At 51.5% G+C, this 25,542-nt stretch overlaps 1 protein-coding gene across 1 annotated transcript; it reads left to right on the top strand.

The window, feature by feature from the left end:
* The first annotated feature begins 43 nt into the window (after positions 1–43).
* On the top strand, positions 44–25,041 carry LOC144945829 (serine incorporator 5-like). The gene is made up of 12 exons (XM_078874380.1): positions 44–204; positions 9,644–9,811; positions 10,262–10,440; positions 10,644–10,726; positions 10,923–11,016; positions 12,167–12,378; positions 13,308–13,403; positions 13,942–14,068; positions 15,333–15,402; positions 15,831–15,870; positions 18,586–18,736; positions 19,558–25,041. The coding sequence occupies exons 1-12, from the start codon at positions 181–183 to the stop codon at positions 19,706–19,708; spliced, it is 1,395 nt and encodes a 464-aa protein (XP_078730506.1). The 5' UTR covers positions 44–180; the 3' UTR covers positions 19,709–25,041.
* Positions 25,042–25,542: the final 501 nt, after the last annotated feature.

Below are 25,542 nucleotides of genomic sequence, written 5' to 3'. Positions count from 1 at the left end.
AGTTAATCACGAGGAATCGAATCGATCTCAAATCTCCGTCTCGCGCTTTGTTTGGGGGTGTTCAACAACACCGCCGCCTTAACAACACCACCTCATCATCATCATCATCGACACCACGTCTCCTGCTGCCCCTCGTCTCATCGTCCTCGTCTCCTCCTGCTCCTCGTCGACTCCGCAGAGATGTGCGGCTGTGTACTGGGGCAGGTGAGTTCGGCCGCTGCGCGGATTTTCATCTCCCGTCTCCACTCGCTCGCTCGCTCTCGCCTGTCTCTCATCTCTCTGCGTTTGGGGGTATGGCTTGATGGGATTGGGGTTGGGGTTTATATGGCTTGATGTTGGGGTTAGGGGTTGTGGTTATGGTTTGATGTTTGGGGTTATGGTTTGATGTTGGGTTTAGGGTTTGGGGTTATGGCTTGATGTTGGGGTTATATGGCTTGATGTTGGGGTTATATGGCTTGATGTTGGGGTTATATGGCTTGATGTTGGGGTTATATGGCTTGATGTTGGGTTTAGGGGTGGGAGTTATGGTTTGATGTTTGGGGTTATGGCTTGATGGGATTAGGGTTGGGGTTATATGGCTTGATGTTGGGGTTATTGCTTGATGTTGGGTTTAGGGGTTGGGGTTATATGGCTTGATGTTGGGTTTAGGGGTTGATGTTGGGTTTAGGGGTTGGGGTCATGGCTTGATGTTGGGGTTATATGGCTTGATGTTGGGGTAAGGGGTTGATGTTTGGGGTTATATGGCTTGATGTTGGGGTTATATGGCTTGATGTTGGGGTTATATGGCTTGATGTTGGGGTAAGGGGTTGATGTTGTGGTTATATGGCTTGATGTTGGGGTTATATGGCTTGATGTTGGGGTAAGGGGTTGATGTTGTGGTTATATGGCTTGATGTTGGGGTTATATGGCTTGATGTTGGGGTTATATGGCTTGATGTTGGGGTTATATGGCTTGATGTTGGGGTTATATGGCTTGATGTTGGGGTAAGGGGTGGGACTGAGCTCCGGGGCTGTGGCCTTGCCGCCGTGGGAGCTGTGGTCGCCAAGTGTTTCCCCCTCCGCGGCCGCCGCGTGGCGTGAAGCCACCCGGTCGGTGATCGTGCGACTGACACTGCCATAGGAACGTGGAATTTCCATCCCTGGCTCTTCGTATCCACCAAGGCAAACGGAGCGCGGCTCCATGTCTGAGGCGCTCCGCTCTATAAGAGGCCGTCCATATATGACGTCACGCACCTAGGGGGGGCAGACATTTGTGACGATGTGTGACGGGGGGGGGGGGTGAGAAATGTGACGTCACATCAAAATGCGCAACTTTAAATGAATATAGACAACACGTTCTACTTAATTAAATATACTTTGTATTAAATGTTTTCTCCTACAACATCAGAGTGCAGCGCCACATAAAATACGCACTAGAATGACAATAGTTTAAAGCGATTTGAAGCATGTTTATTATGGGGGGGGGCAGAGCTTTGTGACGTCATATTTGATTGGGGATCTGACTTTTTGTGACGAGGGCGATCCAAAATCGTGCAAAATCGCGTGACGTCATTTATGGACTGCCCCGAACTCCACCGGACGCCGCGTGTTTGACGGCGGCTGGCCTCCCTCCTTCCTTGTGGCATTTTGGCTTCGCTCTGTTGTTGTTGTTATTGTTGTGGTTGGTGGTGGTGGTGGTGAAACAGCCATAAGCTCCAGCGTTGGTGCCGGGTCGCGGCGCTCCCGACTCGGTACGAACGCTGAACCCCTTAACCAAGCGGAGGGCCAGCGGGAACCCTCCGAGTTCTACGCCTTAGTAGTTGGTACAAGATCAAACAATGCAGCTCGCAACAACAATTCAAAGGAAACGTCACAATTGAAGTTACAAATAAATACCCCACAGCCGTCGACGCAGGCTTCCGCCCCCCACCCCCGTCCCACTTCCCAAAATTGTCTCGGTCTGCGTTCTTCATCTGTGACTTCACACAGCGATCAAGGCCCTCGCCATTTCGAGTCTCGTGACCTTTCCAATCGCAGTAACCAAGCTGAAGCCTGCCTTGTGTTCCAGTGCAGGACTTACAATGCCCCCCACCCCCAAGGCTCCCCCCACCCACGTAAGAATTTCACTTTGTTTTGTGATTTAGATTTTGGAAGTTAACTGGAAAAATGGACGAGAATGCCTCCCTACTCCAGTGCGGTCCCTGGCAGTGGTGCAGTGGCACGATCCGATCTCGTGGCTCCTCTCTGCACAGTTGATCATCGTCCCTTCTCTCGGGGTGTGTTCCCTCTCCTTTGGTGGCAGTCACTCCATCACCACTATCGACCGTCACCCATCATCATCACCCCCTTCTCGTGATGTCTCCAGCACAAGCCCACATGGTCAGGTTAATTCCGTGGGAATTGCCTGGTAGGATGGGGATGTTTTAGTTGTATTTGCATGCGTTTGGGTGATTTGTTTACCTGTGATTGTACTTTGCCCTACTGTCATGTTTGTGTACTGTCTGTTGTTGTAACGTTCTTACCCACCCCTACTGGACATCTGTGAAAAATAGCTTTATAGTTCCTCTGATTCCTCGATTATAAATACATGTTCTGATTCTTCAATATTTAATAATGTGATGCCTAATTTTGGTTTATTTCCCACTTCCATATATTCCTGATTCTGTCTCTGTAATTCCCAGCATGTGTATTTATGCTTTGCACTTTTCAGCTTTTATTCCATGATTTCTGTCAGTGTCTGTGCTTCTCGTGATTCAATAGCAGCTAACGAGCACTTGGGTTGTTTTTTTCCCCCAACTTTACAGAACTATATATTTTTAAATCACGGTTGCTAAGCACCTGCTCAAAGTGCCACGTGGCGAGCAACAAACGACACTATTGAAAGTGTAAAGAGATCAGAGTTAATGGTTCCTGAATGGAGCAAGATTTTTTTTTTATGATAAGAGCTTGGGGTGAAAATAGGAGACGATGGGAGGGAGTTACAAAGTGGAGCAGTAATAATGAGAAGAGTTTGTGACCTGCGGTTTGATTTGGTGTTTGAACGCGGAGCAGTGGATGATGAGATGGAACGGGCAACATCTGGCTGGTAGAATGAGACCCATCATGGGTGGAAGGAATCGACGAGTGAAGTTTATGGGTAACGGTAGTCGCGATGGAAGAGTGATAAAGAGGCGACTAAACGAAACTTTCTTCATCTTACCAGGGTAAGGCCCACTGAGCTGCATAGCTCTTTTACAGGAGGGACCGGGCCACAAATGATAGCTCCAAAAAGTGGCTTATCACTTGGAAATGTATGTCAGCCAAATACTCTAAACGCATGTTTCTAAATGTGGAGGAAAAACGGGAGGACCCGGAGAAAAATCCACGTGACCACGGGGAGAACATGCAAACTCCACAAATACTACAGGCGTTCAGGGTCGTGTTCGAACTGTTGACCTCCTGCATACCAGGCGAGGTAGTTAACATCTCGCCACCGTGACTGACCGCCGGCGAGCGAGTGATCTGGAGTGAATTGGGGAGCGTTGGATCATCAATCACCCTGACTGCTGCTTTACGTTGCATTCTGCCAGTGAGGTAGGAACTGGGAACTCCATCCCAGCCAGGACAGCAGCGGGATTCCACCTGCTGCCACGTGTGCGCTGCGTGTAGCAGCAGGAATAGTTGGGAGCGTGTCTGCGGCTTTGGCACAGAAAGGAAAATTGAGCTTCTTTCATGTCTCCTTAGCCAGATGAGTAACGCAGATGTTGCGCCAAGCAGATGAACGGTTTCTCCATGGCTGAGAATATCATGCATAGATATGATGAAACTGTGGTGTGGTCAGCTTTGCGTGCGATTATCTCTGATCGGGTATTCTTTATTTTAACGTGACTCTGTTTCACCGTCCTGCTCTTGCTCCGCTTGTTATTCGTTTTCATCATCAGTAATTGCCCCTTACAGTGGTGTATATTCTCCTGTGCCTTCGAGTTGTGCCCCCTCTTCTGACGGATATCTGCCGCTGTTGATGGTGATTACGACGGCGGTGATTGCAAACGGCTCATTTTATTGCAGCCGAATAATCCTGTGTTTTTTTTGGGGCCAAAAGGAAAATTTTTCATTAACGCAGCCCAGCGGTAGCACGTTCGCCACTTGTTGCCGTGGTATCGCGGTTCGAATCCAGAGGCCGCCCTGGTTAACACTACGGTGTGTAACAACCCCCCTGATGTTTGCCAAGAGGAGGCCACTGTGTGACTGGCGTCAAGGTCCAAATTTAGCAAATTAGAAACTTACACCACGCTAGTTTTTTTGGATTAGATCGCGTAAATGTGAATGTGTCGTGAAACCCACCACCACCCGACACAGCCAATTAGTAAGGTTTGTCACGTAAACAAAACGTGCCAATTAGTTACTAGTTCAGCACACCGATGTGTTGGGGAGAGTAAACCCACAACATTTACAAATCAAGTACGATGTTTCGCTGGTAATTACAACCAGCCTCATCAGACAACAGCCAAACTTGTACTAATTGGCTGTGTCGGGTGGTGGCGGGTTTAGCAACACATTTATATTCAAGCGATCTAACCCAACGAACCTCTGTTATGAATAATATTGGCCGAGAAAACCTATGTGTTTAAAACTTCCTCGCAAATTGCTCAATTGCGATTATACACAGCGGCAATCATCTATCTGCCCCCTTCCGGCAGACTAATGCCCCAGGTCACACTCGTAAATTAGACCCGTTCCTGATGATCTCTTCGAGTTCTCCCGTCGTTTTTAAGCAAAATCAACTCGCAACGTGTTTGCCCAGTGCTGCGAGAGAGAGAGAGATGTGCGCTGGAGCGACGTCGACACAGAGACCCGTGTCTGTGCCGTCTGGTGGTGGTGGTGGCCGAGCGCCATTCCTTCGTCGTCACGGGGACAAAATAAACGCACGACGAATCTCTCTCACCCGAACCATAACCACCATAACAATTGCCAAGCAAATGCCACGGAAACATTTCAGCCCCCGGTCTCTGCAACTACGACCGCAGTCACAGCGACCAAAAAAACGGAAAAAGACAAACAGAGATATCTCTCAGTGGCCGGTGTCCCCCTGGTTCTGCCGCTGTCAACGGAAGATATTTAGCCTCAGTCGTTGACATGGAACCCTAAGGGCCTGAAGTGTGTCACTTTGCCTGAAGCTTAAGCTTCCTTTGTCGGAGGCTCACAGAGGCAGACTGAGAGATCCATTAATGGGTGTCTATTAACAGTTCCTGCGAGGCAACTGGTACCGGGATCCATATCGGCATCGCTTGAATACCGGCATAACACTCCCACGTAGCTGTCAAAGGGCAGGCTGAGAAGCCTGCGGAGGGAATGAGTCCAAGGGAGCTTGATCATTTTTTTGGGCACATGCGATTTTAGAAAAGAAAATAAAAAAACCTTTCGTGAATTACTAAGCTACACATTTAAGATGAAGAGAGACGGTAGCCTTCATACGGTGGCTCGCTCGTTTCTGTGTTCGTCGCGTTGCCTTCAACGCAACTGAATGGCGTCATCTAGACGAAGAGCATAACTGCGCAAATTTCCGCCTGAAGACCTTTCATCGCGGCTGGCAGACCTCACCAAGTTGGAATTTAGCTCCTGAACAGATCGCTGCCATAACTCAAGAATGGAATGGCTGTGTTTACAATTTTGAGAGGCTCTTGTTTTGTGAGACTGGTTTTTTTTTTCACGCGAGAGACAATGTCTCAGTCTGGTTGAGAATCGGCAAAAAACTAAAAAAAACGAAGTTGGTCAAGCGCCAGGGCGTTGGAGGCTGTTTACGAAGCAGAACTTGAACGGCTCGCCCACAGCACGCACGCTACGTCTGCAAATTAAACATTCTGCGCGTGCTACTTTTGAACTTTTATGCTGTTGCACGGCCCCGCCCTTGTGTATCTTCACACAGCTGTGTTTAAAACACATCATCGGTCTTTTCTTTTTTATTGACTTGAAAACTAGACTCAAAATATTAACAAAAAATACATCGCCTTAGCATGTCTGTCCCTTTAGGCTTTGCAGTATAAAAGTTATCTTCACCATCCCGTCAACCACACAACTTTCTGGGAGCACGTGATTTCAGTAGCTTTGGTTCATTGCAAGAAAACTGGACCGCGGGTTGGACGTACGGTGTCTGATGAGTAGGAGTCAAGCTTCGCTTGATCCAATGCTGGTGAACCGCCAGATGTTTACAGGCAGATGTTATGGTTGGAAGGAAACGCACATCAGGGGGGTGGATCGCTTATTTATTTAGTTGCTCCAAGCTGGGGGTTGTCTCAATAGTTGGTTTGCAATACCGGTGGCCGCAGGAACAGCCCGATGGAAAAAAAACACGATTGCGTTTTTTTCCCCCCGTGCGTACAGAAACGTCGGGAGCAATGCGCACGGCGTTTTCTGCCTTTTTATAACTGAGAAAACGTGGGGACCTGCCGCAGTGATGGGTGTGTAATGGCCAGCACACTGCACTCGTCCAGAGGTGGGCGTTTTATTTTGATTTCCCATCTCCCACGCGAGGCAGTGGATGGAAGTTTCTGAAATCCACCCAGCGGCGCCAATGGATCCCACCACAGTTGATCAGCGGGTGCCACTTGTGGTGGGGTGAAGTGTGGGTACGCTCGACTCTTCCCAAACGCCTGGTCGGCCTGGAAGAGTAGACCAAATACCCTTTCACGACCAATATTATCCGTAATAGAGGTTTTTGGGTTAGATCGTGTAAATATGAATGTATCGTTGAAACCGGCACTACCCGGCACAAACAATTAGTGAGGTTTGTCACGTGAACACAACATGCCAATTCGATACCAGCACAGCACACCGATGTGTTCGAGAGTCACACATTGGCACGTTTTGTTTACGTGGCAAACTTGTACGAATTGGCTGTGTTGGGCAGTGGCGGGTTTAACGACACATTTACGCGATCTCACTCAAAAACCTCTTATGGAAAACTTCATTCTGTGGGCACATTGCTGCGTTGCTTTTCCTAAGTTTAGTTTTCCAAAACCACCACTTCCTCCTTTTGTCCGCCACCGCTGTTTTCTGGCGGTTTAGCCCCAAACTAAATTATGGAACTTGTCGTTGTTCACGACTGTTGTTTGTAGATACAGTAAAACCTTGAATTGCGAGTAACTCTGTCTGCGAGTGTTTTGCAAGACGCGCAATTTTTTAAAATAAATATTAATTTGATAAACGAGCGAGGTCTTGCAATACGAGTAGAGGTGCTTCCAGCTGGGATGGTGCGCTGCTGAAATGACCTTTGGCATTACATCGCGTCTCTGCAAAGTGGCTTTGCTACGGGCTGCGTCTGGTGTAGATGCGAGCCCCGACACGCGGGAGGCCGTGTCTATGTAATTGCCATCGGGTGGAAGTCCGGGGGTGTCTCGTTACAAAGGGGAGTTTCTCGGTGTTAAGCCAGGCGCTAACGAGTCGTTGCCAGACTTGGCCAATCATTCACAGGACGCGGCTTTGGCGTCTCGGACGCGCACTCATTCCCATTATTGCATAATTTGCCTCCCAATCATGGCGTCTAGTTTAATTGCAACAATTGTCGCTGTGCAGGGTTGAGAGAGAGCTCGCTCTCACCAGATGGAATCGAGGGGAACCATCATGATGGGCCACTTTTTGTTGAGCTGTCATTTGTGGCCAGGTCGCTTTTGAAAAATAAGTGAATACCTCATTGGGCTTGGTCTGGTAGGATGGTCTAGTTGTGTTTCTACGTGTATGGGTGATTTGTCTTTCTTGTACTTTGCACGACTATCGGGTTATTGTACTGTTTGTTGTTGTAACGTTGTTAACCGCCCCCACTGGACATCTATGAAAAGAGCTTATGAGCTCATCGGATTCCTCCAATATAAATTATTATTCTTTTTCTTTGTTATTCGGATGATGGTGAGCTTTGTGTTACCTTGGCATGAAGGTTTAGTGTCAACATCAAAGGCTGTTGCTCTTTTTAACTTGCAGCCTTTTGTGTATCGCCTTCTTCAGTCGAATTCTCCAGTTATGCACAATGTGGTGACGGGATTTGGTTATTCATTCGTGTTTTCCGGTACAGTCTCTGCTTTTAACGCACAAATGTGGTCGCGGCCTCAACATTATCCATTATTTGGCGCTTTCTGAAGGCTGCGGCGGTAAGAGGCTAATGGGTGCGTAGGAGAGCCATTATACAGCTTGCAACAAAGTCGCAAATCAATTTGAGACGTCTGCTTGAGAGACACACTTACCTGTCAACCCATACGGTTTACCCCATATTCTTGTACAGGGAAATTGAGTTTTCCGGTCCATACGGCGTACAGCCGTTTCAATACGGGCACATTTTTTACTGTCTATTTGTTTGTGTTTCTCCCTTGTGATGGGATTTTGTAGGATGAACGTTGAGATTTATATGGGCACGGGATGACCAATAAGGTCTGAATTGATCTGTAATCAGGTAGGGCACTGATGAGGGGTTGACAGTTATGGACACAGCCGGACAACACGGCAGGGTGTGCACAGCGAGGGTGGACAGAGATGGGTGACCGGGGTGAAAAAGATGAAAGACAGAGGTGGATTGGAGCAAGTTGGAGCACTTTTGTAAAACTGAATCCTGATACTGAGAAGCAATGCGACAGAGCCGCGAGAGGAGAGCACTTGCAGTGGGTACGTGATCGTCTGCCATCGCTCATGGATTGGAAATGTGGACGACGTCAAAAGAAAATGGAACGGAAGCTGAAAAGTGCACACGCAAGCACGGAGAGGGAGGCCCATGCTTGCGATAGCGCTGAGAGATTGAGAGAGGAACACTTGTATTAGAAAATACGCGCAGGTTAGAGACGTCGTATAGACCGTGAAGAAAGTGAGCGGGCCTGGGTAGCGAACGTCGCTTGAAGGGGGGGGGGGGGGGTGGTGGTGGGTGACCCACAATCGTGATGGTGGCAAAATAGGGAATGCTCCCGAGAATTTAAAGTTTATGTTGTTGAACCACGTGAGAACTCAAGAGACCAGGATGTTCTCATTTGCTAGTCACCTGGGGCATAAGTCTCCCCACAGGAGGCGATGAGTAATTTTCGGATTTGGCAAATTTGGACCCTTAACGGCCGGCAGGTAATGGCCTACTTTTTTTTTTACGAATGACGTCACGGAATTTTTAACGTCCACTGTAAAGCCGACAACGCCTCGTATTGCTGCGGGTGATTAAACCCAACCCGCACTCATAATCAGACTGGCCACCGTGTTCGAATCGTGAACCTCTGGAACAAGAGGCGTGCACGATACCACGAGGCCCTGTCCCCCGCCTAGACGCCCCGTCCGCTCCGGCCTAGCGAGGGGGTGAGATGCGTGCCCCCGTGGTCTTCACCGCCAGCAGCACTCCCACCGGTCTCATTGCCGCCAGCAGCACCGCCACAGGCCCATTTGTCACTACACCCTCAACCAGTTCTATTCTTATCGCCACCAGCGCCACCGTCCGTCGCGACTGCCACCACCAGTTCTCTCTGGTGTAGGGCTCCCGTGTGCGCGTGTGTGCACAGCCTCCATGTGTCAGAAGACACTGCGCATTAGAGATCCTTCTCGCGTGATTTTGCATTTCTTAGTAAAAATTTCTGAAATGACCCAAATCGCCTTATGTTACACGAGACTGCGTTGACGACTGCAGTTGATGCGATGGACGTGGCGGACGTGTGCCCCTTGCCCCACAGCTGGCCTGCTGCTGCGGCTCGGCCGCCTGCTCGCTGTGCTGCAGCTGCTGCCCGGGCATCAAGACGTCGACGGGCACGCGCATCATGTACACGCTGTACCACGTGCTGGGCACCGTCGCGTGCTGCCTCATGCTCTCCCCCACCGTCTCCGAGTTCCTCAAGGAACACGTGAGCAAACGCGTCGTCGAGTTTCACCCGTTTCAACTGTTTTCAACCTCCAATGACAGCGGCGTCGAGAACGTGCAGTGTGTGGCTCGAGCCACGCGGGGGGGTGGAAGGGGGGGTGGTGGGTGGGGGGGGTGGTAGGGGGGGTGGAGCCCTCTCGTGCTTTTGTGTTAAATTGCGCTTTTTCCAGTGTGTGCCTCTCATCGTGCGGTGTGTAAACATCGTCACTGGGGAGACAAAGGTGGTCGGGTGTGGTGCTGGCCACCCACCCCATCATCACGTGCCGTGCTGGCCACACGCACACTCTCAAACACTCGCTCACACTCTGCAGAACAGTGGGAGAACATACAAACCCCACACAGAGTGAATCGAGCCCGGGTAGTTTTTACGTGAGGCGCGAGTGTTCCCGCCGCGCGCCACCCTGCCGCCCTGCGATGCCGTCGTTGCCCGCAGATCCCCTTCTACGCCGATCTGTGCCAAAAGATCAACGCGGGCGACGACTGCGAGCGGCTGGTGGGCTACTCGGCCGTCTACAAGGTGTGCTTCGGCATGGCGGTCTTCTTCTTCCTCTTCTCGCTCTTCCTCATCAACGTGAAGAAGAGCAGCGACTGCAGAGCCTCCGTGCACAACGGGTACGGCGCGCGCCCACTCGCCCGCTCGCTCAACCGCTCGCCCGCTTGCTAGCACACTCGGCACGTGCCCGGGCATTTCTTCCCACGGGGCACAAGCGTTAGCCGCTGCGCGATCACCCTGCAGGCCAATAACGTGATGAGACATGGCGAGGTGAGAGTTCGAGGCTTCGGGAGAGATGCCGTGCCTTGCGTGCTGTTTGCAGGTTCTGGTTCATCAAACTGGTGGTGCTCATCGCCATATGTGCTGGGGCCTTCTTCATTCCGGATCAGGACAACTTCATTAAAGGTGAAAAGCACGCTCTTACCTTTAAAACTATTTGACATACAGCTCTTTTTCAGAAGCCACCCGGCCACAAATAAAAGCTCAAGGAAGCAGCTTATTGTGTGGAAATTTATAGCAGCCATGGAAATTAAAGTGAGAAATTGCCAGTTTAAATGAAAGAGTAATGTGGCTTGCTCCTGCTGTGCTCGCTCTCTGGCAGTGTTCATGTACGTGGGGGTCGTTGGAGGTTTCCTTTTCATCATCATCCAGCTGATTCTGCTGGTCGACTTCACACACAGCTGGAACAAAAACTGGTGAGTGGAAACTACCCAAACGTCCCGGGGTGTCCACAGGCTTTCTTAGAATTGCTCACAACAGTGAGAGCCCTGAGCAAAGCGGAGGCTTCCTGAATGTTGTGGCCTGCCAAACTCACTATGAGTATTATCCGGTGGCTGGTGTGTGTGTGTGTGATGAGGTGTGTGTCTTTGTCTTTATAGGGAAGTGTGTGTGTGTGTACGTGTAGAGAGTGAACCGCTTCCCATACATAGGCAGTGTGCTTATGACCAGCTCCATTTTGGCAACAAAGGTTTCTCTTTGAATCAGTCGAGCAGCTTTAACTTATTTTTAATGGCTGTGTAATGCTGTGTGGAAGCTGCCCATCCTATCGTTCCACGTGAATCTCTGGGCTTCTCGGCCACAGTTTTGCCCTCTCTTTTCTTTACTTGCAAAAAACCTGGACCCCTCCGAAGGAACGTCTGTGCCGGTTTAAAACATTGCGGCTGTTACCTGCATACGATCCATCCTGGGTTTAACCAGACTGTATTGTGCGAGGAGCTCGTAGTGCACCGAGCCTGGCGCAAACATTTTGGTGACGCCACTTAGTGGCATGAAATCGCCGGTCCGAATTCGATTCCCGCTCGCAGCCAACATCATTAACGACTCAGTCTTAAATAACTACCTGGTGCGGTGTGTAAACATCAGTGTGGTGCTGGCCACCCTCGTGTGCCAATACCGCCCTTTATAGGTGCTCATTAAGAGTACTTTTATGTATGTAAGTTGAACTTTGCTAATCGGATGTCTGTTAAAGGCTTTATTGGGGATCTTAGTCTTTCTGGCGAGGTGTGTGCATGTGTAATTGGGGAGTGGTAGTGCAATGGTTAAGAGCATTGTGCTAGGAACCCAGTCACCTCATTCGATAGCAAACATCAGCACCCCTACTATCAGACTTGTACCCACTTGCCGCACAGGGATGGCTGCCACTGAGGATGCCCTTCGAATGTTTCAGAGGGGACGTGGCATTTACGCGTCATACATAAATGCATGAACTGTTGTCATAACGCACGCGCGTGGCGCGACGGAGAGCAGTAGAAACCGTTACGGATGTAGCCGTGCGCGGGTGCACGTGCAAAGTGTGGCCAGTGGCGTGAGCGTGCGAGGCGCTGTCCCCCCACCGCCACCCATCAGGACGTCCGGCATCGAGAGCAACAAGTGCTGGTACCTGGCGCTGGGCTCGGTCACGCTGGTCTTCTACAGCGTCGCCGTGGTCTCCTCCATCCTCATGCTGGTCTACTACACGCACTGGGACGGCTGCACGTTCAACAAGATGCTCATCGGCGTCAACGTGACGCTGTGCGCCCTCGCGTCGGCGCTCGCCATCTCTCCCTGCGTGCAGAAACGTGAGTCGCGATGCCCGCCCACGGCTTACCCAGGGGGCGGCGCGGGCCTCGTGGCCGACACGGGCGCCTCCCCGCATAGAGTTCGCGCGCTGTCAGTGAGTTTGTGTGTGTGGTGAGTGTGTGCATGAGCGTGTTAATTTGAGTGTGGGGGAGCGGTGGTGTTGTGGTTAGTGCACTTTGCGCTACGAGCCGGCGGCCCGAGATTTATTCCTGCTTTCGGTCAACCCCAGTGACGATTATCTAAACCGGTCCTGGGCCTCCCCAAGGTCGACTCAGCCTCAAAATGAGTACCTGGTGTGGTGCGTAAACATCACCACTTAGGCGTGGTGCTGGCCACCCACTCCTCCGTGTGCTGTTCCGGCTTTCATAGCCGCTCGCTGACAGTACTTGGTCCAACAGTCTGTTAAAGGCTATATGGGGATTTGTGTCTTTGTCTAAATGTGAGTGTACGTATGAAAGAGTTTGTGGTTGTCAGTGTGCGTGGTTGTGCCTGTAGTTTGTATGTTCTCCCCATGGTCTGCATGGGTTTCCTCTGGGTTCTCCGGTTTCCTTGCATAGACAATCTGCAAAAACGAATTACCAGCAAATTACTCAATTGGGATTGCACGGCAGCAACATCGCCCCCAACTGTAAAAAGCTTAGCGGGACCCTCCTGAAAGGGAGTCTGGGGACTCCGTGGGGCGTTCCTGGGTAAACGAGTGAAATAATAAATAATGCACGATTTCTCTTCTGAAATATTCCAACCGAGCAATTATTGCACACCGACTAGCCATATGTAGAAATGCGGCTTCCTGCCTGGTTGGTCACGAGACTGCGCATCGATGAATGGCGCACACTGACAATGGTTGCTTCTCCATCTGTGCGCGCTGCAGGTTTGTGCGTCGCGGACTCTGATGATGTTGTGGTACCCCTTTGTTCGTCAATTTCAGACCAAAGCAATTCGGGGTTGCTCCAGGCGTCCATCATCTCCTGCTATGTCATGTACCTCACCTTCTCTGCCGTCTCCAGTCGCCCGGCAGAGAACCGTAAGCCCCGAGATGTTAACTACCTCTCCTGGTACACAGGAGGTCGTGGGTTCGATCCCGACCCTGGCGCCTGTTGTGTATTTGGAGTTTGCGTATCTCTCTCGCCCCCCGTGGTCGCGTGGATTTTTCTCCGTGTCCTCCGGTTTTTCCCTCCACATTTAATAACATGCGTTATGAGGATTTTCTAGATGTTTTTAGAACGTTGTGTTTAGTGTGTTCTTTCCCCACACCTCCAATTGCCACGGTGACTACGTACGGTGTAAAAGAAGTTCATATTTGGCTGCTATAAATTTCCACATGACAATACGCCACTCTCCTGGAACGATCCGCGCCCCTATGAGAGCTTTTGCCCCTGCACGGCCTTGGAGGTGCCCGTCAGCGCCCGTCGTGATAGGGAGGCGCGTTCGGCCACCTTCCGCCTTCCGCGGGAACGTCCTCCCCTCGGGAGCTCACCGGGTCGCGGCGTCCCACGATCCCGCCACCGTGCCGGCGCGTGACGCCGCGCACCAACCGCCGTGCCCCTTTGTCGCCGCCGCAGTCGTAGTGGACGGGCAGAACGTGAAGATCTGCCTGCCGAGCGTCACCGAGTCCGGTCTCAAGATGAGCGACGCGGCCGTGGCTGTGGTTGGCGCCATCATCATGTACGGCTGCGTGCTCTTCGCGTGGTGAGTTTGACGGCGACGGCGGGGGCGGTGCTCGGAGAGAAGGGTCGGGCGCGCTCGCCGTACCACGGTCATCGCGTCGGCGGTCGCGTTAACATCGGGGTAATGCTACCGGATCTGTAAAGTAAAATTATACGTTTGAAGGAATTCACATAATTACGTGTATATAAAAATATTAACAAATTAATGGGATTGTTACATAACACGCTTGTTTTCAAATTCGATCGGTATCGGTTTAACATCCAATAACAGCTTCACCGTTTCCATTACAAATGTATTCACGATTATCATCATCAGCCAGTGTCAGTCCACTGCTGGATGAAGGTCTCTACACAGTGACGAGCGCCGAATGAATTATTGCTTGGTCATAGGACTGTGACTCGGAGCCACCAGTTAAAACATTGTCCACTCAGCCAATTGTCCGTGTTTAGAAAGCAGAGAGTGAACATTAATTTGCATTCTTAATATGAGACTGCCTTGACAAGGCTACCTCATACTTGTCAACCCATACAGTTAACACCATAATCTTGTACAGGGAAATTTAGTTTTCAGGTCCATACGGCGTACAGCCGTTTCAATACGGGAAACAACAAAAAAGGTCTTTGTGTTTCTCCCCCTTGTGATGGGACTTTGTAGGATGAACGTTGTACGGGGTTACCAATAAGGTCTGAATTTGTCTGTAGTACAGTAGGCATTGATAAGGGGTTGACGGGTATGCTACCTCGACAGTGAACTTTAATTTAAAGCAACATTTTTCAAGACACAATCGCATTTATATTTTGTTGACCACCGCGATCCTGACCTCACGTGGGCTCCTGTTCAGGCAAGGCATGTCGTGATGAGGCTGGTTGTAATTGCCGGCGAAACGTCGTACTCAAATTGCAAATGTTGTGGCTTTAGTCTCCAACATACCGGTGTGCTGAACTAGTAACGAATTGGCATTTTTGTTTACGTGACAAACCTCACTGATTGGCTGTAGTGGCGGGTTTAACGACACCTTTATATTTACGCGATAAAAACCAAAAAACAACCCTCTATTATGGATAATATTGGTCGCGAAAGCCTACGTGTTAAACATCCGGGGCAGTAGTCCACATTGGGTTCAAGCCATGTGACCAGTATGCCTGCCTCAATGCGGCAGCAGCAGCCAGAGGCGGGTGACTGTCATCACGAGAACACGGCGGTGACGTGCTCCGTCCTGTGCCTCCCTCCACCGTCCCTCTTTCTGTGCCCCCACTCCCCTCCTCCCCCGCGGGGACCTCCACAGCCTCCGCTCCACCACTCGCTCCTCCACAGCCGCCCTGGGTGTCAGCCAGCCGTACAGCAGTGTCAGCACGGTGCGCGCCCCCCTTCACAGCACACTCGGCTGCTGTAGCCGCACTCGGCTGTTGCCGCACTCCGGTGTCGCCGCTCTCGGCTGCTGTAGCCGCACTCGGCTGTAGCCGCACTCCGGTGTCGCCGCTCTCGGCTGCTGTAGCCGCACTCGGGCTTGGCCGCACTCGGCTGCTGTAGCCGCACTCCGGTGTCGCCGCACTCGGCTGCATTCGAACCGTGAACCTCGGCAACAAGCGGCGAACGTGCTGCCGCTGGGCCGCGTCACCACCAGCCGCAAACGAGTTTCTAAACTTCATTGTAATCCTTCCCTCTGTCTCCAATGTGCGTATGCGATGGGTATAATTTTAAATATTTTACTGCAATATTCTATAAAATGAACGTAGTGCTGCTGGTCTTGGTGGACGTGTAACTGTGAGCATTTCTTTTGCAGAGAGCTGCTTGCTGCTTCTGCTTTATCGACGATGATGAAGGTGAGATATTCAAACGAACACCCTTCGAAAGTCGAGACGTTGTCTTCCAAGATAACAATGACGATGATGATGTTTTATATTTACTTGGTGTCATTCAGGCAAGTTGCTTCTCAAACGCTGCTCTGTAATTTGTAATGCGCAACAATTTTCACACCGGGGCGAGGGAAAACAACAGACAAGCGTGTTCAGGCATTCAAGACCACAGCCAACAATAGCTCAAGCCCCGTGGTCTCATAGTGAAATGTTTGGCCAACTCCAAATTAATCAATTGGAATCTACATGGCAATCATCATCCCCTACTGCGAAAAAACTTGGCAGGACCCTCCCAATAAAGAGTCCTTAGACTCGGTGAGGCTTTCCTGAGAAAGCGTAATAAAACTATATCAAACAATTAACTCACTTGCCGTACTTCCGTACCCTGGCAAGTCAGGAGATGGCAATGGACCTTGATTCCCACGGGTAGGAAGGGAGGTTCACGAACCCGCTTGATCCACCTGTCCCCCGGTCTCCGCCGCGCTGGGATGCTCCTGTGGAAAGATGTTAACTACCTCACCTGGTATACAGGAGGTCGTCGGTTCGATCCCGACCCTGACGCCTACTGTATATTTGGAGTTTGCAAGTTCCCCCCGTGGTGACGTCGATTTCTCTCCAGGTCCTCCTGTTTTTTTCTCCACATTTAGAATCGGCGTGCGTTTAGAGTATTTGGCTGTAATACATTTACACGTGATGAGCCACTTTGTTGCGCAATCATTTGTGGCCAGGTCGCTTCTGAAAAAGAGCTGTACAGCTCAGTGGGTTAAATTAAAATAAGTTTAGTTTATCGTAAAGCTACACGCAGTGCGACCACCAGCGCCTGCGTGTGGCGTACGCACGCATATACCGCACCTCCGACTAGCACGGTTGGCTTGCGTACGACGCGAAAGAAGTTCCTACGTACGTACGTACACGTTGAACTTCCTTCGCACCGAACGTAAACCAGCTGTGCTCGTCGGAGGCGTGGCACCATCGAGAGAGCCGCCTTGCTGCAGGTGACGAGGGCGTGTGGGCGGGCAGGCGCCCTCTGGGCTCCACACTCCTCCTTGCTCCACTCTCTGTGCTACCACAGTCGTCCTTGCTCCATTCTCTGTGCTACCACAGTCGTCCTCCTTGCTCCACTCTCTGTGCTACCACAGTCGTCCTCCTTGCTCCACTCTCCGTGCTACCACAGTCGTCCTCCTTGCTCCACTCTCCGTGCTACCACAGTCGTCCTCCTTGCTCCACACTCCGTGCTACCACAGTCGTCCTCCTTGCTCCACTCTCCGTGCTACCACAGTCGTCCTTGCTCCACTCTCCGTGCTACCACAGTCGTCCTTGCTCCACTCTCTGTGCTACCACAGTCCTCCTTGCTCCACTCTCCGTGCTACCACAGTCGTCCTTGCTCCACTCTCTGTGCTACCACAGTCGTCCTCCTTGCTCCACTCTCCGTGCTACCACAGTCGTCCTCCTTGCTCCACTCTCCGTGCTACCACAGTCGTCCTCCTTGCTCCACTCTCCGTGCTACCACAGTCGTCCTCCTTGCTCCACTCTCCGTGCTACCACAGTCGTCCTTGCTCCACTCTCCGTGCTACCACAGTCGTCCTTGCTCCACTCTCTGTGCTACCACAGTCGTCCTTGCTCCACTCTCCGTGCTACCACAGTCGTCCTTGCTCCACTCTCTGTGCTACCACAGTCGTCCTCCTTGCTCCACTCTCCGTGCTACCACAGTCGTCCTCCTTGCTCCACTCTCCGTGCTACCACAGTCGTCCTCCTTGCTCCACTCTCTGTGCTACCACAGTCGTCCTCCTTGCTCCACTCTCCGTGCTACCACAGTCGTCCTCCTTGCTCCACTCTCCGTGCTACCTCCTCCTTGCTCCACTCTCCGTGCTACCACAGTCGTCCTCCTTGCTCCACTCTCCGTGCTACCACAGTCGTCCTCCTTGCTCCACTCTCTGTGCTACCACAGTCGTCCTCCTTGCTCCACTCTCCGTGCTACCACAGTCGTCCTTGCTCCACTCTCCGTGCTACCACAGTCGTCCTCCTTGCTCCACTCTCTGTGCTACCACAGTCCTCCTTGCTCCACTCTCTGTGCTACCACAGTCGTCCTCCTTGCTCCACACTCCGTGCTACCACAGTCGTCCTCCTTGCTCCACTCTCTGTGCTACCACAGTCGTCCTCCTTGCTCCACTCTCTGTGCTACCACAGTCGTCCTCCTTGCTCCACTCTCCGTGCTACCACAGTCGTCCTCCTTGCTCCACACTCCGTGCTACCACAGTCGTCCTCCTTGCTCCACTCTCCGTGCTACCAAAGTCGTCCTCCTTGCTCCACTCTCTGTGCTACCACAGTCGTCCTCCTTGCTCCACTCTCTGTGCTACCACAGTCGTCCTCCTTGCTCCACTCTCCGTGCTACCACAGTCGTCCTCCTTGCTCCACTCTCTGTGCTACCACAGTCGTCCTCCTTGCTCCACTCTCCGTGCTACCACAGTCGTCCTCCTTGCTCCACTCTCTGTGCTACCACAGTCGTCCTCCTTGCTCCACTCTCTGTGCTACCACAGTCGTCCTCCTTGCTCCACTCTCTGTGCTACCACAGTCGTCCTCCTTGCTCCACTCTCTGTGCTACCACAGTCGTCCTCCTTGCTCCACTCTCTGTGCTACCACAGTCGTCCTCTGTGATCCGCAGTCCTCCTCCTTGCTCCACAGTCCCCGTGAACGAGGTGAACGAGGTGCAACAGGGCGGCCAGAAGGTGATCCAGAACGAGTGCGAGGCCGTTGTCTACAGCTACTCCTTCTTCCACTTCATCTTCTTCCTCGCCTCGCTCTACGTCATGATGACGCTCACCAACTGGTTCAGGTGAGCGGACGGGGAGCGGCACGGCGCGTCGTGACGCCTCCCCCCACCACATCCCCCCCCCTCGCGATCGGCACGTACCGGGTACCCTAACGGCAGGGGTGCCGTTTAGTGTGTTGGTGGTGTGTCTAAAAAAAATATACGCAATGTTTGTGGAATTCCGAACTTGAAATGGTTTGTACGTATACACGTGTTGAACTCTTTTCGCACCATACGTAGCCGACCGTGCTAATCGGGGGATATTTAGTTGCAGCGTTTTGGGCTGTTATGGCGGACGAAGATCAACACGTCATCACGGATCAAATAATAATTAAAACAATTTGCAACGGGCGCAGATTTCATGAAACAGACAAAGCTGTTGTTGGATCACGACTCGGGAGACTCGGTAAATCCGTTGATGCCCCAACTTCTCGGCTGCGACATTGCCCCCTATTGCAATAACTTAGCAGGATCATTGAAAGGGAGTCTTGTGGCCCAGTGATGGCTCCCCTGGTTAAACAAGCATAGTCATAAATAATAATGACAGCGATGTCATCCAGACACCGGTTTGTTCTGTCAGTCGCATTTCACCTTTCAGTGACGACGTCGCACCTGGTCCCCAAGCGCCGAGCGGAGCCTCATGGCCCCACGCTCTCGGTCGCGGCTTGGCTCTTACCGTTTAACCGAGAAACGAAGCACGCCGGTGACATAGGCCGCCGTGCGGTCGGTACGCTCGCGCATGCCGATCCGTGCGTTCCTGACTTTCACAACCGGTCGCTGATTCTGAAAACAGTTGACCGGTTTAGTGGCTGTCGACGACATTGTGACCGTTTTCTTTTCGGCAGCTACGACAACGCGCGGCTGGAGGTGACATTCGTGCATGGCAGCTGGTCGACGTTCTGGGTGAAGGCCGGCTCCTGCTGGCTCTGCCTCGCCCTCTACACGTGGACCCTGGTGGCGCCCATCTGCTGCTCGAAGCGAGACTTCCAGGTCTGACGGCCGCCGGTGGGGGGGGCTCTCGGCCCCCGGCCACGGCCATCCCCTTGACGGCTCCGGCTGCCGTTGCAACGAGGGGGCACGCTTCCCTCTGCCGGCGAGTGCGCGCGTGTGCCCTCGTCCCAGGAAAACAACACCCGACGGGGCCTTGCTGTGCCGCTCTGAACTCTCTGCCTCGCACCCACGCGGACGCTACAGACAGAATTAACGCTGGCCGGAGCGGGCAAGCTTTGGCCACACTTCCACTGAATCTCCCTCCCTCGCTCTCTCGTGCGTTGCCCCCACACACAGAAAGCCGACGCTAGCAGGGAGGTCTGTCTCCTTGAGATCGTGGTTGACCGTCTCGCGTCGCTATTTCAACTCGGGTTAAGGACTCCGCAAGCCAGTGTTGGACGCTTTGCACACGCACACACACACAGACGACCGACATGCAGTTGTAACAGGGGTGGAAGGCCGTGTCGGCTGAGCGGACGACCTTGCGCGGACGTGGCACCGTGGATACGAGACGGCCACCCACCTTCGTGCGTGTCCTCTGTACCGATTCGGTCTTTTTGTCCGATCGTTTAAACATTGAACGCGACGCCGCACTTTGGTTAATTTTTCGATCCTCCTGCTTAGTCAGGGCAGTCGCCTTACGAGCAGTGAAACCTCCTGCGGGCCACAAGCTGTGGGTCAAAGATCTCCACGCCTTTCTCAACCACTCACCTCGTCTTCCAACTTCCAATCGAGGCATTTGAAACATTGGCACGCTCTTCACAACTGTTGATCTTGCCATCATTCCTCACCGAGAAGCCGCTTGAAGGCTCTTCCCGCCCAGGTTGGACACCATTGGGAGGTACAGCATATGGGTCCTTTCTTGCCAGTATCAAAATCTATAAGAATAGGTTTTACCCTTTCTGGCAATGAAACAGTTGTGTTACGATGTTAAAACACCAAACAGAAACCTTTTTCAAGGAATCATGTATTGCATTAACCACGCGTAATTGTGGTGAACATACAAACAAAAAGATGCTCTGGTAAAAACTGATTGGTCCACACCAGAGAAAGCTTTCTTTAGAGCTTAGTCTCAAACATAGACAGCTTTCTTTACAGCCTAGTCGAGTGTTTGAGACTCGGCTCTAAAGAAAGCTGTCTCTGGTGTGGACCAATCGGTATCAAAGACAATCCATCATCATATACTACCAGAGCATGTTTTGGTTTGCATGTTCACCACAAGTAAATGCGCTTAATGCAGACATGATTCCTTGCAAATGGTTTCTGTTTGGTGTTTTAACATCTTAGCACAACTGTTTTATTACCAGAAAGGGTAAAACCAATTCTCGTACCATTGGGAGGGTGAGTGGTAGACCTGAGGTCATTTGAACGGATTTTGGAGGTAGCTCACTGATATCCGTTTCTGCAGACCGCTCTCTAACTGCTCTGAGAGATTACCAAATGGAGTCTTTCATCTCGCGATGTAACGCCGATAGAAACGTTGAAATTACATTTCGGACGAAAATATAAAAGCCTCGATTTTGAACGATTGTCTGCTATGCGGCAGCATGAGTAGGCATTGCAGGGTGTTTTATCTCGGCGTGCGTGCCGCTCATTCTGCTAGCGACCGAGTCCATCTCTAGATTTGAAGTTTTCGTGACTGCAAGGATTCCTACTCTTTGGTTTTTTCGGTAAAGTCACGTGGGTAAAAAATTCAAATAAACTAAATCACGACGTTTCGGGCGCAACACAAGCGTCCTTCTTAAGCGGTTGTGCTTTCGCTGAGTTGTCCCCACCTGAAGAAGGATGCTTGTGTTGCGCCCGAAACGTCGTGATTTAATTTATTACAATGTTTTACCCACGTGACTTTACCGACAAAACCAAAGAGTATGAGTCCATCTCCCCCTTCTTAATCTGGGCTATGACATGAAAAACACAGAACGCTCCGTTTCCGCTTACTTTAATTATAATTTTGACCTTTTGTTAAGTAATTAGGTCCATTGAGTATTTTAGATTTTTAAGCATATAATGTTGCTCAGTATTACCCACGTAAAGTTTCACTATCGGTGTTTCTTATTAACGTACTTATTTTTACTAATTTCAAATTCACGCTAATAAACTTAACAGATTAATTACATTTGAATCACACAATCGTAGAAAAATGTAGTTCGGTTGTTATCTTATTGTTACACTAAAGAGCCCCTCTGTATTTTGACGTGAACCTTGCCTTGCTCCATTTGTACGAACAGTGACGAGCATGACGTATGCAGGAGGATTGCCGTGAGACCCAAATCCATTCCCAGCTTCCTGTACTCAAGGCTGCTTCAGTGATGACAGTTTGGCTCTCTGTCCGTCGGCTAACCAAACACACTCCCTTGCGACCGTCGGTTTTACATCCGCCATGTTTCTTACATCCATGTTGTCAGAAGGGAACGGCGATGGCAAAGGTGCAGAGGTGGCGCACGTGCTCAGTGAAGTGTCCACGTGTCCACGCTTGCCCGACTGGGCCTCACGCAGGACTCGGGCTGTTTTAGGGAGTCTTTGATATCTTGTCATTTTAGGGGCGTCCACCTTTCCTCCGTGTAAATCTCAGGTTTAACGGTCGGCATCTGCTCATCGCGAGAGGGTAGAATTTGCGAGAAATCGCCGTGACAAAGAGCACAGTGTTGAGCGTGAGTCGTTGAACAAATTTGTCAAAGTGACGATGATGATGATGATGATCACTGCTCCTGTTTTGCCATGATGATGTCTTGGCAGCGCCAGAGAGGGGTGCGTGAGTGACACGCCGAGGGAGCTGTGAAGAGGAGGAGTCCCCGCCGCGCGTTCCGGTCTCTTGCCGTGCCTGCCACCGCGCGCGTGGATCGCGGTTCACCCTGCCCCTTGCGTGTCTGCATGGTTCTGTGTTGTCAGTTTATTGTTTACTAATGCAATGTTGTATACTTTATAGGTTCAGTGCACTGGATGTGATATACACTGCACTGAATGTTGTGTCTACTCCACGAGTGCTGAGTGTGTTGAGCTTTGCTGCGCCCTCATCACTGTTCACCGAATAGATTCCGTCGTAGATGCCACTCTGCGATCGTCACGCGAGTGTGTCGGATTTTGCGTGGTGACCATAGAGGTTGGCTCCCACCACGTTGAAAGCCGCGCCAATTAAAACACCGGTGCCGCTTGTGAACGACATGTCCACCGTGTGTCCACCATGCTAATGTACTTGCACCATTCCATCTGCTAAATACTGTGACTCTGTCAGATTCGATACCGACCCTCCCAAATCGCCGCCTCCAAAGTATCCCACCATCTGGTTTCCGGTTTTCCCCTTCGCCCGCCTCTAACTTGGCCGCCCCCATTCTGCGCGCGTGCCCCAGCGATCACAACCCGTGTTGTCCCAGATTGGGGCCTACATTGTTTTCGCTGTTCTATCTCGGGCTTCCTTGGTCGCTGACCTGCTTTGCAAATGACATTCCTAGCGTACTCTTACGACGTAGTCGTTAAACCCGCTCTACTAAACTACCATGCCTCCCTCATGTGCCTCTCCTCAACCTCCTGCATTTTGGACATTATTATTATTCAGCTGGAAGAACATGATAGGCTGTGAATCTATTTAGCAGTGTCCAAAGCAGATCCACAGCGCCTCCACATATTCTCGTAACGCAGCTACGACTCCACGCCATGCTTCCCTTGTGCCGTCTCGCGTCTCGAAGCATCCTTGTAGCGGGATGTCGGGCTCAGGCCTCGTACCCGAGAGTACAGCGCGGAGTCAGAGGTGCTCGTGACATCGTCTCTTAAGCAGGTTTCATATCGCACACACTGCTAAACATCACCCAGACTGCTCACCCACAGCCATGCACGAGATTATCCTCTTGCACTCACAACGAACGACAATCCCTGTCCCCTGCTTGATGCTTCCATCCGTTTTTCCTACGATGCCAAAGCATGTCACGATGTCCCGCGTCTCTGTGCGTCTTGTTTCACCCACCGCACGTTTCATACATCGCGTGAGTGCACTAACCAGTGCCGCTCGCCTTGCGAGCGTCACGGAGGGTTCTGTACGTTCAAGTGTCCTTGGCTTCTCTCGGCGTTAATCAGCAACTTCCTGTCATGGTCCCACGGAACAGAGATTTCGCTTGTCGGTACCACCTGAGGTCGCGTAGCTTAAAAGGTTTCAATTTCTAAGTGTGGCCAATAAAAGTGAAATTGTGTGATAACCACTTGTAATGAGTGAGGCTATCGAGTCATTCGCTTGTATTAGCCGTGTTAAATAAATCCATAAGACTTCAAAGAGTTTTTTTTTGCTACCTTCCGTGGTACTAATTTCTGCTCCAGCCCTTGGACTCTCGGGTCTCTGTTATTTCCCGGCCAGGTAGGCGGCTTTGGTGATCCCCTATTGCAGGTCGCCCTGGCACCCTGGCACGTGGGTGTGAACTGCATGGAACAATAACTGGGGTGCCGTCCGAGTCTCCAAGAAGGGGGGGGGGGGAGCCCTTATCCGGGGCCTCCTGTCACAGGGAGTTGGCTCCGTATTGTCCATGCCATCGGCCTACCCGGAGGCTCGCCTACGTTTGGCGTTGCTGTGGTCACCCCGGTGCTTCCATCCGTTTACCGTGAGCCCATTGAAGATCAAACGGCACCAAACTGGGGCAGGCCTGGCGCTGGGTGTGTGGGATGTGCCACTGCCGACACCGCTGTGTGACCACGCTGCTCTGTGTGCCAGATAATTAAGATGGCAGCAGTGGGTTGTCCTGTGGTTTTCCGCAGCATAGGAATGTGTGGATTGCCACCGCCCGCTCGGTGGGGTGGGGGGTGGTGTTGTAAACCAGAGGTGAAGCTCCCCCCCCACACACAGGAGAAGAACCCGCCGACTCGGAGAGACGGAGCCGCGCGAATTGCCGCCCGCGTCACGGTTGCCCGCCGGCTTCCGATCAATAATGTAATGAAACACTGACCCCTAATGTTTATTGTGCATGTGTGTGTGTGTTTGTTATCCTTCCAGTTATGAAAATATTACATTGTATGCAGTTATATATTCATTTTAAATGTCCTTAGTATTGTTGCCTTTTCTGAGTGCCTGTGGTTGAAACTATAAATGTAGAACTTTTAACATAACGAAGTCACTGGAACAACCCCGCTATGTATCGTACGCATTATTGCCTTGCAGAGCAGCGATGAGGCGTCGAGGTTTACCTATGTGAACGCAGAAACTCTGTTGAATGTTTTTTTTTTACGGTGCTATGGGCTCGGTTGTTATTTTATACACACGGCAGATTGGTGTCCTGTAGTGGAAGTGTTCTCTTGGCCTGCTTTTGTTGTTGTATAGTTGTACATTTTTATTACCTTGTAGTAAACCTTTCTGAAACACACTGGGTCTCCTGTGGATGTTGTTATCACTGTGTGAGTCTGTCCCGTGTGGGGAGCGGTGGTGTCGCGGTTAGCGCTACGCTGCGCTACGAACCCGGCGACCCGAGTTCGATTCCCGCTCACGGCCAAACACCGGTGAACCGGTCCTGGGCCTCCCCTAGGTCGACTCAGCTTCAAATGAGTACCTGGTGCGGTGTATAAACATCGCCATTAGGGAGACAAAGGTGGCCGGGCGTGGTGCTGGCCCCCCACCCCTTGTGTGTCCTCGTAGGTGCTCGCTAACAGCACTTTCCCCTACAGTTTGTTACAGGCTTTACGGGGGCATCTTTGTCTTTGTTTGGGTGATGCGTTGACTGGGTGAGTGAGGGGGTGAGTGAGGAGGTGTGTGGGTGAGTGGGGGGTGAGTGAGGCGGTGTGTGGGTGAGTGAGGGGGTGAGTGGCTGGGTGATTTGGGTGCGCGATGGAATCAAACCGGCGACCTCGGCATGACAAACCCAGAGTGT

The sequence above is a fragment of the Lampetra fluviatilis genome, chromosome 39 (assembly GCF_964198595.1).
Source record: "Lampetra fluviatilis chromosome 39, kcLamFluv1.1, whole genome shotgun sequence".
Classification (NCBI taxonomy): Eukaryota; Metazoa; Chordata; class Hyperoartia; order Petromyzontiformes; family Petromyzontidae; genus Lampetra; species Lampetra fluviatilis.
The sequence above is the reverse complement of the archived record's forward strand: the minus strand, read 5'-3'. Positions and strand labels throughout refer to the sequence as shown.